The following is a 14,177-nucleotide window of genomic DNA, read 5'->3' as shown; positions in this document are numbered from 1 at the left end:
ATATGTGATTTGTCCTTTTATTGGTAGTGAAAGCATTTGTACTCTAGTAGAGGCGCTGGGGTTTTCCCATGGTGCTCTTGACATAGAGGGCACGGACGTTCTGCCAGTTCTTCTTCAGCAGAGACACCAGGAAGTTAACCGCCAGGTGGATGTTGTACACCAGCTCTTCCTCAGACATCTTCACGTGACCCACTGCCACCGCCAGACACAGCACCTGGAAGAGGACATGGTCACAATGAACCCAGACAGGTTGACAAAAAAAGGAAGAAATCAGAGCTGCTTTGGATTTACAGACAAGTAACAAAGTAGCCCACGAACAAGGCCCCCACCAAAAGTTCCTAAAGTTGTCTACACATAACATGCCTTCCAAGTCTGAATGCACGCATCATGTACAATCTGAAATGCAACTACATATACTGTATCTGGCACCAAACTGAGCCGTACCTTCTTCATCTGAAACTTGATGGTGGACTTAACCTCATCAACCTTGATGTTGAGGTTCTCGTTGTGGGTGAGGAGAGAGGGGAACTTGCCAGCCTTGTTGAGCCCAGGCCCCAGGATACGAGGGATCTGTTTGATCAGAGACTCAGAGGCCAGGAAGGCATCATACTTCTTTGCTGATGGGGGAAGACAAATGGGAGTCAGAATTACCAAGAGACAGACTAGAACACGAGACTTGGACCCAGTTCTTCAGGACAGAGAATCTAAACCTGATGTATATGTGGAAAAACAAGTGCAAGACCTAGATGGATCATAAGATGAAAACCCAGTGACTCAAAGCACCACTCACCCAGCTTCTTCACCATTTTCTTGTTCTTGTTGAGCTTTTTGAGGGCCTCAATATCCATGTGTGGCAGCTCTGCAGCCTTTGCCTCATCACAATGCTGCTGGTCTCCCAGGATGCACACAGAGAACTTGGGCCTGGGGGTGGTCTTCAGTCTACAGGGGTGATTCATTAAAGTTCAAACATATGGCACACCAGTAACGCTCACAAACCACATTGAGTCGTCACCATCTGGCCGTGCTAGAATGGATGACTTCTAACTAGAGCAAACCCCTAAACCCACCTTTAAACATAAATCCTTACACCACTAGCTTATGCACCTTGTGATCAGTACAGACAAGTTACTTTCACCCTTTCCAACATGGCCATCCAGTAACTCTCCAAACAGGACCCGATCCAAACCCAGAGGGATGACTCATACAAGAGAAGAGCACTCTTTAGTCTTACCAGGACCACACCGACTGGCTTCTCTTCTGGACTCCACCAGCAACACCATTAACTAAAATGGTCGGCTCAAGGGGGGCACGAAGTCCCCCCCGTCTGCCTCCCCTCATGTTTTAAGACCCAGGGTAGGGGTCCGCCCGCTGGTTCCCTCTCCCTAGGGAGGGGTTCAGTCAGACTACCCAAACACTTCTGCACCGCCTGTCCCACACCAGTCCTGATAGTGGAATTTAGTTTGTGTGCAAGTGTGAGAGGTCTGCTGTTAGTGTTTGAGAGATTGTACTTGACTGCATACGTGTCTTGCGTGTGCATTAAAGAGACTGGGAATGAGCAAGTGAGTTTCAAATGTTCAGATCAAACAGGCCAATTCACACAGGACTAAGAGGGGCAGACCGGCAGAAGGATGGGTGATATGGGAAAGGTGCCGAACCTGACGGTGCCAGAGAAACGCTTGTCCTTCTGGGGATCGTAGTTCTTCAAGCTGATCTGGAGTTCTACAGATTCCGTGAACCTTTAGGGCGTGAAAGGATGTGGTAAACATCACAGGTCCAGGAACAAAGCAATCGAGATCAGTGTGAGAATGAACAAATATGCAGTATTATACCAATGTGCAATAACATGTCTTTAAAAGTCAAAGGATCTTACTTGCGTGGCTTGGCCAGAGATCCCGCCTGGACCTCTTTGACCACCTCATAGAGCATATCCCTGGATACCTTGCTGTAATCAACCAAAATGTTTGTGTCAATAACAGTGTACAACAGACAGATCTTTGAGAACTCATGAAATTGTATCCTGTCCCACATTCTGCTTGCGGATTTAACAGAGTTGAAGCCGTAGCAAGTTCTCGCCAGCAATTGACATTACAAACTGGTAACGAGCCAGCTTATAAAAAGCCAGCAAAAAAGGACAATTCACAAAACTATTGCAATATTAACGAGTCCCAGTTAGGTCCGGCAATATTTAGCTCAGTTCGGAACGAAAATGATTACGATTTAATGCTAGATGGATGTGGATGTGAGTCTAGGTCACATTCTAGCGTTAGCATGCAAGCTAGTAGCACTGCAATAGAAGAGAATTCACAAAATCCTCGTAAATACGAGGTTGAAAGGGAACCCAGTTACACGGCAGACCTATAGAAGGCATTTAACTAACGATAATATAACATCTGACTTGTTGTTATTCTTTATTTGAAGTCATTTTCGCTCACCTCATTTTGACGGTATTGCTCGCACGCGACAGAGCACTGAAAAGAAGGAAGAAGAGCAATCCGTCGCTGTTTATAGACGTGGTTCGGTGACGTAAATTCAGCGCTGCCGCTCTGGCCATATTTGTAGTTTTTCCCCTGTGAATAATCTCTAGCCTATCTCTAGCCAATTTTCTGGATTGAATATGTGGATTTAGACATTTATATAACTGGCATTGGTAACACCAATATGCTAGTGTAAGCATGTGAAAACTTCATACAAAAGCCCTATAAATAGTATTGGTTCTTGCAGTCTCAAAGACCAAAATGAACATGTCCTCAGGCATGATGTGGCATTGGAGGTACAGTGAGACATTTTATTTATTTTTTATTTTTTTATTGAACCTTTATTTAACTAGGCAAGTAAGGTAAGAACAAATTATTATTTACAATGACGGCATACCAAAATGCAAAAGGCCTCCTGCAGGGACGGGCCTGGGATTAAAATGAATAAATAAATACAATATAAATATAGGACAAAACACACATCACCACAAGAGAGACAACACAACACTACATAAAGAGAGACCTAAAACAACAACATAGCAAGGCAGCAACACATGACAATACAGCATGGTAGCAACACATCAAAACAACAACATGGTAACACAACATGGTAGCAGCATAAAACATGGTACAAACATTATTGGGCACAAACAACAGCACAAAGGGCAAGAAGGTAGAGACAGCAATACATCACACAAAGCAGCCGCAACTCTCAGTAAGAGTGTCCATGATTGAGTCTTTGAATGAAGAGATTGAGATTAAAACTGTCCAGTTTGAGTGTTTGTTGCAGCTCGTTCTAGTTGCTAGTTGTAGCGAACTGAAAAGAGGAGCGACCCAGGGATGTGTGTGCTTTGGGGACCTTTAACAGAATGTGACTGGCAGAATGGGTGTTGTATGTGGAGGATGAGGGCTGCAGTAGATATCTCAGAAAGGGGGGAGTGAGGCCTCAAGAGAGTTTTATAAATAAGCATCGACCAGTAGGTCATGCGACGGGTATACAGAGATGACCAGTTTACAGATGAGTATAGAGTACAGAGATGTGTCCTATAAGGAGCATTGGTGGCAAATCTGATGGCCGAATGGTAAAGAACATCTAGCCGCTCGAGAGCACCCTTACCTACCAATCTATAAATTATGTCTCCATAATCTAGCATGGGTAGGATGGTTTTCCGAATCAGGGTTAGTTTGGCAGCTTCGGTGAAAGAGGAGCAATTACGATAGAGGAAACCAAGTCTATATTTAGTTTTAGCCTGCAGATTTGATATGTGCTGAGAACAGGACAGTGTACTGTCTAGCCATACCCCAAGTACTTGTATGAGGTGACTACCTCAAGCTCTAAACCCTCAGAGGTAGTAATAACACCTGTGGGACGAGGGACATTCTTCTTACCAAACCACATGACCTTTGTTTTGGAGGTGTTCAGAACAATGTTAAGGGCAGAGAAAGCTTGTTGGACACTATGAAAGCTTTGTTGCAGAGCATTTAACAAAAAAATCCTAGGATCACCTAGGATTGAGCCTTGGGGTACTCCCTTGGTGACAGGCAGTGGCTGAGACAGCAGATTTTCTGACTTTACACACTGCACTCCTTAGAGAGAGGTAGTTAGCAAACCAGCCCAAAGACCTCTCAGAGACACCAATACTCCTTAGCCGGCCCACAAGAATGGAATGTTCTACCATATCAAAAGCTTTGGCCAAATCCTGAATTCATGCTGAACTCTGACCTGCCTTGCCCAAGTGATATGTTATAAAATCCAAGGTCCATTTATAATACAAAGTAGAGATAAGGGGCTGCTACTCTGGGAATACTGATGCCCTTGCACTATAGCGACAAGGGAACTGAGGTAGCATTGGGCCAAGGTTGCTGAAAGGTTGCTGGATCGAATCCCTGATCTGACAAGGTAAAAATCTGTCGTTCTGCCCCTGAACAAGGCAGTCATTGTAAAAAGGAATTTGTTTTTCACTGACTTGCCTAGTTAAATAAAGGTTCAATAAAAAAATGACGAGAGACTTGAGTTAACACATAAGACAAAAATCAATCATAAATAATTGTCACAATGCCTGTAAACTAAGTGCTTATCTGCTAGCTTTTACAGTCTCACAATCCTATCCCCATTCAAACACAGTGGGGGGTAACAGTCCGAGTTCCAAACAAATGTCAGGTTAGGCTTCCCAGGGAATTGGGAGGGTTTGGCTGGAGCACGGAGTCTGGGTAGACAGGCAACCCTCGGTGGGCTCCACTCTGCATGTAGGCTGGATACACTGGCCTGAGCCTAGCCTGTCCTTGAAAAATAATAGCTGGAGGGTCAGTGAGGTCTCTGGAGTGTCATTGTTCAGACACATCTGCTGAACGCATTCATCTGGCACAGCTCATTGGGTTCACATGCAGTTCACACAGGCACGCACACACTCACACCTCAACAAAGAAAACACTCTCAGGAAGGAAGCCAGTGGCGACAGTCGGTATACAGACCTGACACACACACACACACACACACACACACACACACACACACACACACACACACACACACACACACACACACACACACACACACACACACACACACACACACACACACACACACACACACACACACACACACACACACACACTTACATTTGTAAACAGATGGACACATGCACTCTGTCTCCTTTGAACAAATATTATTTCTCTCCCCCTCCTTTCTCTCTCACACACACACACATTAACTGAGAGTTTGCGACTAGGCTACTTCCGATGATACATGAAGACAAATTATGTGAAAGGTCACTAATCAATTGTCTTTTGTGCTTTGCACTATCCCTATTCCTTATATAGCGCACAGCTTTTGACCAGAGTTCATTCTTTGGTTCAGATGTTCCTTGCAGATATGATGTAAACATATGATGTCAAACATATAACATATCATCTACATCAGTGATGGGCAACTTTGATGGGGGTGGGGGCCACAAAATAACAGAACTCATCATGAGGGCCCCCACTAACTCTAAATTGAGACCCGACTGAGTCCCCCCCCACCCAATGTTACATTTTTTTTATCCATGGGCCGCCAGTTGCCCACCCCTGATATATAGTATAATATGCGAAGCATTCTAAGCTGCGGGAGGATGTCCACCTCCAAATTTGCCCTGTCCTCTTACATTCAGCTGGTGACCACTTTATATCCACTGAGTTTTGTATATTTTTTTTACCAGTAATGCTCATTGACTTGACATTCCAAATTACCCCACGATGACGTCACTCCCGTCCCCCCAGCCCTATAAAAGGGACCCCCATCTAAAAGTCATTCATAGTCTTATCTATCACTCATCTACCAGGCGCCGTGGCCCCAGGGTGTCCCGTTGTCACAGGAGAGAAGCATTAGACAGGCAGGGTAACCTACCTGACCTAACCACCCCTCCCGGCCTACAATCATTTATTGATTCAACGGCTGGATTCCAACCATTATAAACAACATAAACATTTACATCTAAGCCTATAACATTGCACAACATCGACAGACAACTAAAGAAGAGGATCGGATGGACACGGGAATATCAATTAATAGGTTATTAGCTTAAAAGCATAACGTTTATAGGATAATTTCAATATCCAACCATTGATCACTGCATTGTCGGAACTAGAAGCACAAGCATTTCGCTACACTCGCATTAACATCTGCTAACCATGTGTATGTGACAAATACAATTTGATTTGATAAACGGTAAATCATCTATATTATAGTACAGTAACCATAAGCCTCTCAGTCGTTCAGTCGTGGGAGGGTCTACTCCTACAATTTTGCGCCTATTTTCTGAATTTGCAATGGTACAGTTACTATGGGAGATTCAGCTGGCATAATGCAAATGATGTAAGCCAATTTTGAATCTGTAGAATGACTACATTAACCGCAAGGCGACACTCTGGCCGCGTTCTGACGTCACAACGCGGGTCGGATAGGTGGATGCTGAGGACTAATTAAGCAGCGCGTGATGCTAGTGAAGATATGTTAATGCATGCACCACAGCCTGCAGTAAATGTTTGCTGCCACTGAAGATAACGTGTGTTAAAAATGTGGATTTTGTGGCGTTCATTGCAACAGTTGTAAGCTGTACGTACGGCTCAAGGCTCAAATAAGTCCAATAAACTGGACATTTGTGGCTGTTGCAGAATCGTTTTTGGTACTTTTGCATCTGAAGACCTTCGAGGTGTACTGACCCCGGAAAACGTCCCACCCTCCCAGGCTTCACTTGAGCCTGTGTCGGGATCATATCTGTTTATTTTTCAACAGTAATTGTTTGATTTATTTGATTACATTTTTTGGTAATTTGTTACGTTGTGGGGGGGGATCCTGTTTCCATCCCGCACAGTAGGTCGCAGGATGCACATTTTAAAGTGCAACAAAATGATTTTTCTGTGCCTGGTCGCACAGACTTTCATGGTCACACAGACTTTTGTGTTCACAGAAGGTGCCACCAGTGGATTTAAAATGAGTAGCATAATTATTTACATGGCCCCAGTTGCATCTTCCAAACTATTTTTTACACCCAGTCTCAGGGATGGCTAACTGGAAATTCCTTTGGTCTCGGAGTTAATAAGTAAATCAGTTTTTAGTTCTCTCGCACCTCATTTGTGGAAAAAAATCTTCAACATGTTCTTACATTTGAGTTTTTTGTGCCTCTGTCTAGGTCAATTCAAAAAGCCGATTTACAACTTTGTTAATTTTTCTTTCTGCTTGCATTTTGTATTTATATTTTCTGTAATTCTGGGCTCATCTGTAAAAGAGACCTAAGGGCCCACTCCCTGATAAAATAGTGATAAAAATAGGGTGACAGTGAACATATGACTGAGCAGTGTGTAAAATAACCATATATGGGAAGTTGACAATAGCTTATTAATTGGTATAAATAAATTATATTTCTATGGTTGCAGTCCTCAAAATAAATAATAAATTGCATGGCATCAAATGAATCAGATCCAATGATGATACCACCTGTAGAGTGATGCTAGTGAGATTTAATCCAATAATTGAAAACAAGAACATCACATGTAGTCAAGCAAGTAAGAGACACATCAAAAGTATTACCGAATGTTTAATTCAACCATTTGTAGGAAGTTCTATACATAAGGTAGAAATCGTATTATTTCCATCAGTTAACACCAGGTGTTTACACAGAAGTTAAATGGGAGGAAATGCACACTATGCAGTTGTAGACGGTAGAATATTTCAGACCTTTGCTAGCTGTGTTCATACATTTGTATGGGGAAATAAATTAATCAGTCAACCATTGAGATTCTTATATTTTTTGTTCTTTAGCGTTTTGCTCTTGGAAAACATATTGTGCAGCAGTAATACTTTACTGACATTTCATTGTAACATGTTCTATTCAGTAACTGAAACGCAATAAGGAAAAGGGTTTTTATTGACAACTTCTTTAGTTAAGTAATAGTGCTGCTAGTTAAGGGAATTCAGAGGGGGCGGCGTAGTCATTTGTCTGCAAGCAGTCAGAGACAAGAGCATGGACAGCAACTTAGAACAGTTCAGCACCAAACCATATCTCTAGATATTTACTGACACAAAAAGAGTCAATAAAAGTTTAATAATAACCACAGGTGGTCTGTGACAATGACATATCCAGGGGCATCAGACAAAAAGCAGAAAATAAAAAATATTCCTACTGAGAGAAAGGAAGACTGTTAGAGGAAGAAAAAAAGGTGCTCAGGGGGAGAAACTACACCCCAGGGTACACTGGCTCCAAGTGGATACAGCATACTGTAACCAGAACAGGTGGTTGAACACATCACTTTATTATCATCATCATCATCATCGTTTCAACTTGGCAACAGAACATTGCCAATGCAACCTTGTGAGAACATTTATGCTGTAGGTAGTCAGCATCAGATCAGTGAGTTGTGCTTGAGCAACTTCCTGTGAGCTAAAATAGACATATCTTTTGAATAAGTGCTTCAACTGTAACAATTTGGCAACCCATCTCCTGTATGGGCAAGGAGTCACATACACTAAGTACCATTCAAAAGTTTGGACACAGCTACTCATTCAAGGGTTTTTTTACTTTATTTTTCCTATTTTCAACATTGTAGAATAATAGTGAAGACATCCAAACTATGAAATAACACATACTGAATCATGTAGTAACCAAAAAAAGTGGTAGAATCTCAAATATATTTTGATTTGTTTAAGTAGCCACCCTTGATGACAGCGTAGCACACTCTTGGCATTCTCTCAACCAGCTTCTTGAGTTCCCACATATGCTGAAGACTATGCATGCTGCTTTTCCTCCACTCTGCGGTCCAACTCATCCCAAACCATCTCAATTGGGTTGAGGTCGGGGAATTGTGGAGGTCAGGTCATTTGATGCAGCACTCCATCACTCTCCTTGGTCAAATATCCCTGACACAGCCTGGAGTTGTTTTGGGTCACTGTCCTGTTGAAACACAAATGATAGTCCCACTAAGGGCAACCCTGATGGGTTGTGTATCGCTGCAGAATGCTGTGGTAGCTATGCTGGTTAAGTGTGCCTTGAATTCTAAATTAATCATAGACAGTGTCACCAGTAAAGCACCCCCTCCTCCTCCATGCTTCACGGTGGGAACCACACATGCAGAGATAATCCGTTCACCTACTCTGCGTCTCGGTGGTTGGAAACAAAAATCAAAAATTTGAACTCATCTGACCAAAGGACAGATTTACAGCGGTCTAATGTCCCTTGCTCGTGTTTCTTGGCCCAAGCAAGTATCTTCCTCTTATGGGTATCCTTTAGTAGTGGTTTCTTTGCAGCAATTCGACCATGAAGGCCTGATTTACACAGTCTCTGAACAGTTAATGTTGAGATGTGTCTGTTACTTGGGCTGCAATCTGAGGTGCAGTTAACTCTAATTAACTTATCCTCTGCAGCAGAGGTAACTCTGGTTCTTCCTTTCCTGTGGTAGTTCCCATGAGAGCCAGTTTCATCATAGCACTTGATGGTTTTTGCAACTGTACTTGAAGAAACTTTAAAAGTTCTTGAAATAAAAGTAATGGACTGTCATTTCTCTTTGCTCATTTGAGCTGTTCTTGCCAGAATATGGACTTGGTCTCTTACCAAATAGGGGTATCTTCTGTATACCACCCCTACCCTGTCACAACACAACTGATTGGCTCTAATGCATTAAAGAAATTCCACAAATTAAATTGAAATGCATTCCTGGTGACTACCTCATGAAGCTGGTTGAGAGAATGCCAAGTGCAAAATCTGTCAAGGCAAAGTGTGGCTACTTTGAAGAATCTCAAATATATTTTGGTTACTACATGACTCCATATGTGTTATTTCATAGTTTGTCTTCATTATTATTCTACAATGTAGAAAAAAGTAAAAAGAAACTCTGGAATTAGTAGGTGTCCAAACTTTTGACAGGTACTGTAATAATATAATTACTGCAAAAACTAAAAGAAATTGTATGTCACAATATAGAACATAATAAAAATAGATTTACATATAATTGAAATAATTTCTATGTAGGACATGCAGTATTTCATCAGTTACCATGATTGTTTGACCTAAAGAATGGAGGATAAACCCATTTCCTCTCATGGCAAAATAGATTGGTCCCCCTTGCAACTAAGAATTCCAACAGCTTCCGTATTATGATGGGTTTGTCCAGAGCAATAGAACAAGTCAATATGTTTCTAGCAGTGATGTCTTAACTGTTGGCATGCATTTCAACCCCCTTCAGTTGATCACTGAAAAAAGGAAGGGATAGGTCAAGTCTATGGTGGAATTCCCACAGAAGTCTTCTCTGTATTGCTTTCATGTGATCAGGCCTTTCAGACCAGTGACTGAAGTGAAAGATGGAAAGGAGGAGGGGAGCAATTAAAGAAGGAGGATCCATTTCTCTCGAAGTATTACAAAAATGGTCTTTAGTTAGACTGTGCGACTGACCGACAGCTGGCCAAATTTTTCACACCCTACTCAGTGGAAGAATGAGAAGAGGGGGGAAAGAACGAGTGGGAAGCTCATCATATGAGATTTTTACTGTTAAGGCATCCGCCGCATACATAGGTTTCGGTTTGCCCCCAGTAGAACTCGGCTCGGCGAAGCGAATGTTTGTGCTTGCGTACTCCCTTAAAACCTTCTCTTGAAAAACAAGAAAAAAAGTGGCAATATTACTGTTATTTATCCCTCTTGAGCCAACACTTCCTCCAAAAAAATTGACGTTTTCACCGAGGAGGTCTTCGATGTTTGATGCAGTACATGTACATCAAGTGAAATAATGTGCATGAAAACTAGTGGTGCAGTGCAGACAGTAGGGCCTGGCTGCTGCTGCGCTTTCTCGTTGAATGACAGCATATACTTCTTTGAACAATCCAGTTCATAGTTCCCACCCCTACTGTTGACCTATGACCGACTAAGGGGCGTAGGCGTCGGCTACTGAACTTACGCTTGCCTCAAGAAAAAAAAAACGTGTGCGTGAACAGCTGGAAAGAACCCTGCCGAACAACAAAACAAAAACGTCACATGATGTTGTCGTAATATATGCGTGAACTGTTTTGACTGGGAAGCACGAGACCGGCTTCAGAGTTTGGCTTATCGACAGTGCTCAGGTTACAGAACACCGCCTGGCTGAAAAACTACATACAAATAATACTTCAATTATGCATAAGTAATCTAGCGTAAACATAAGTAAAATCATACATGGAAACATCTTACACAGACCCCAGGGTCAGGTTGACCTTCACAGTATGACAACACAGAATTGTCCCATGGTTTTAGACCCGACAGTTGTACACAAAATAAAACAAAAGGTATTGAGGTTAAGAGGTTGTAAGAATCTATAAATGTATATATGTGTGTCCATTGAGAAGTGAGACTGACTGAGTATGTCCATGTACTTCCTGGTCTAACAGGAGGGGAGGGGGCTCAGTGGCATGGAGGGAATTAAACTTTGAATGTACAAATATTAACTCCTACTATCAGACAGTGTCTGGGGTAATGACACGAACGAGGGGGGTTGTGAGTTATCAATCAAAACCGTTCTATGATTGGCAGATAAATTGGGAGGTTGACGGGTGTGAATTTGTACTGAAGGTATCCATATGAAAGGAGAGTTAAGGGGGTTTGGTGATAGCTGATCCCAGGGTAAGGGCCTTCGGGGACGCCCATGGTTGCCGACGACCCTCTTATTTCTACAGGCAAGCAGAACCATCCCTTTTCTGAATATCAGCATCACAACCTCTTTAGAGAGTTTGTAGCACAAACAAAATGGCAGAACAGTCTGATGATAACCCTGCAGTTCAGGGTTAAGAATGGGTTGACCGTTGTAAAAAAACACTCCTCGGGAGAGACTACAAAAATCTGTTGTATAAAAATAGCAATGCTGATCATCGGTCGAAAAATAGAAGCTGGGAAATAAAAGTAGTCTTGGTTTTGTTGTGGCATTGGTTGGGGAGCTGTTTGCTATTCTCCTGGAATACCTCTGCACCTTCACCACATTGAGAGCAGGAGACTACAAGCAGTCAACTGTATCAGTCCTGTCCAACCACAGTTAAAAGCCTGCTATACAACAGCATCAATTATGTCTTGAAACAGCTCAAATTAGGTTTTATCATTTCCATATATATATATTTGGGACACCCAACCACTTCCACGCATGTTTAATATGTGGTAGGGTGTGTATTACTTTGTATTAGTCCATTGCTCCATTCCCAATCAGAATGTCATTCCGTCCAGTCCAGACAGTCAAGAGACCCTGATGAAGGCAGTTTGCTGCCCAAACTATGGTGATTCTTTAGAAATCAATTGCATCGGAAACAAGAGTGTGCAGCTATATTCATAGTCATAACTCCCACCAGTCAGCACATTGCCATTTCAGGTATCCGTTTTCCTCAGGCTTTTATTTAAAAAAAACATGAGAATAAAAACGCTGACACACCTGACTCAACTGATCAAGGTCGTGATTGATTGGCTGAGGAGTTGAACCGGGTGTGTTAGTGCTGGAACAAAAAACATGCACCCCCTGTGACTCCCACTCACAGGAAACAGGAGTGAGTGAACAGCACCGCTGTTGAAGAAAGCTAAAACCAGTTCAGTCCAGTCAGTACATGTCCTTGTAGATCTCCTGCAGCAGCGGGTGCAGTGAGGTCTCTGACTCAGTCTTCTTAATCTTCTGGACCAGCATGGCGTTCTCTGTGACCAGCTGGCGCAGGTCGGCCATCTTGTTGAGCAGCTTGGGGAAGAGGTAATGTGAGTCAGCGTGGTTGCCCAGCAGGTGCTGGTCTAGGGCCTGCAGGATGCTGTCCTGAATCTCCTCCACCTGCTTGATATTCATCAGCCCCGGACGGTCTGGGAGGAGGAGAGAGCGGAGGTGGAGGGAGAGAGGAGGAGTGGGAGAAGCGGTTTAGTATGTCAACTGGTAGAAAACAAACTTGTACACGATTTCTACACTAAGCTCAGCTTGGCTAGGCTTATTATGACAGTGCATAATACTGAATTATAAAATGGTAGTACCAGTACAGAACCAGCACGTACCTCCACAGAGGATGATGGCGGCCACAAACAGGGCCAGGTCACTGTCGTCCAGCTCCAGGGCGTTGAACTTAACGGCAAACTCAAACTTGGGCTCCATGATCTCGCTAAAGGGCCGCCGCAGACTGCGCAGGAACTCCCGGGTCACAAAGCCCTTCCCGTTGGCCACCAGCAGCCCATCCTTGTTCATGAGCGAGGGAAGCATGGCGAAGATGGCCTCGTGCACGCCGTACTTCAACAACGTCACCTGGTGGGGGGGGGGGAGAACAGCAGCCTGAATATCACTAGTCCAACATAAAAAAAAATTTAACAATTTTTTTACTGGGTTTTTGCCCAGCATGTATACATGTTTTATGTTATATAGCCAACTATAGATGACATTCCTGGCTGTACAATGACTCACCCAACAAAACTATGGATTGATGATTTGATTGAATGTTGCTTTACTGTACCTGGTCTTGATTGATAATTGGTGTGTTCTTGTATATACCTGGTCGTTGAGGAAGAGGTCTACAAAGCCGGGGATGCTCTTGGCGAACTCCGTGAGCTCCCTGACCGTCTCCACAGTGGTGCACTGGCAGCGGTAGAACACGTGAACCCCTATCTCCTTGTTGGGCGGCGTCCCGTTGATCAGCTGGTTCCACACCAGCCCGTTCTCAGCCTGGTGCAACGAGTCCATGTCGTGGATCACGAAGGGCTACGGGAGGAGAGGGGGGGTTATTTAGTTAAGTAATAGCAGTATGACAACACTAAACAGACCTTTCACTTGAAATTGCATTCTGTAAGGCCATTCTGCCTGGGCCTAGTTTAGGAAGACAGTGTTTGCAGACAAGTCCCGTGTGGCTCAGTTGGTAGAGCATGAGGCTTGCAACGCCAGGGTTGTTGGTTCGATCCCCATGGGGGACTAGTATGGGGAAGAAAAAACAAAAAATGTAAAAATGTTACTAATGTAAGTAAGTTGCTCTGGATAAGAGTGTCTGCTAAATGACTAAAATGTAAATAAGCACACAGCCAACCTGTAAATCAACTAATGAAAAAGAGTAGGCTATTCTGAGTGACACCCACATTTGGCCCATTGACCCGTCCTCCACGATCTCAGACACAACAGTGATAAGGCATCAAGGCAAGCAGGGTTTTTACAACACATTCATACACAGCAGCTAGGTTGCTAGGCAACCAGCGCTACTGGAGAGCCAGG

The 14,177-nt window shown here is 43.3% G+C and overlaps 2 protein-coding genes across 3 annotated transcripts in view; both read right to left on the bottom strand.

The window, feature by feature from the left end:
• Positions 1–3: 3 nt before the first annotated feature.
• Positions 4–2,533, bottom strand: LOC118388851 (60S ribosomal protein L10a). Its single transcript, XM_035778378.2, has 6 exons — positions 2,433–2,533; positions 1,871–1,942; positions 1,656–1,736; positions 791–939; positions 445–617; positions 4–214 (listed from the first exon to the last, which is right to left on the bottom strand). Exons 1-6 carry the CDS (start codon positions 2,435–2,437, stop codon positions 44–46), a joined length of 651 nt encoding a protein of 216 aa, XP_035634271.1. The 5' UTR covers positions 2,438–2,533; the 3' UTR covers positions 4–43.
• A 4,998-nt stretch (positions 2,534–7,531) lies between these two features.
• The window catches only part of LOC118388849 (peroxisome proliferator-activated receptor delta-like), a 46,947-nt gene continuing 40,301 nt past the window's right edge, over positions 7,532–14,177 (bottom strand). For both annotated transcript variants that reach the window (XM_035778374.2, XM_035778373.2), the window contains exons 6-8: positions 13,470–13,676; positions 12,983–13,226; positions 7,532–12,796 (exon numbers count right to left, since the gene is read on the bottom strand). In XM_035778374.2, coding sequence (XP_035634267.1) covers positions 12,549–12,796; positions 12,983–13,226; positions 13,470–13,676 — 699 coding nt within the window. In that variant the 3' untranslated portion in view covers positions 7,532–12,548. The remainder of the gene's footprint in view (positions 12,797–12,982; positions 13,227–13,469; positions 13,677–14,177) is intronic.

The sequence above is a fragment of the Oncorhynchus keta genome, chromosome 10 (assembly GCF_023373465.1).
Source record: "Oncorhynchus keta strain PuntledgeMale-10-30-2019 chromosome 10, Oket_V2, whole genome shotgun sequence".
Classification (NCBI taxonomy): Eukaryota; Metazoa; Chordata; class Actinopteri; order Salmoniformes; family Salmonidae; genus Oncorhynchus; species Oncorhynchus keta.
The sequence above is the reverse complement of the archived record's forward strand: the minus strand, read 5'-3'. Positions and strand labels throughout refer to the sequence as shown.

Bases quoted from the DNA above. Each gene is read 5' to 3' on its own strand.
- LOC118388851 (XM_035778378.2), bottom strand. The intron at 1,737-1,870 runs GTAAGATCCTTT...CACGCCCTAAAG, and splicing joins TCTCTGGCCAAGCCACGCAA to GTTCACGGAATCTGTAGAAC. The intron at 618-790 runs GTGAGTGGTGCT...TTCCCCCATCAG, and splicing joins GAAAATGGTGAAGAAGCTGG to CAAAGAAGTATGATGCCTTC.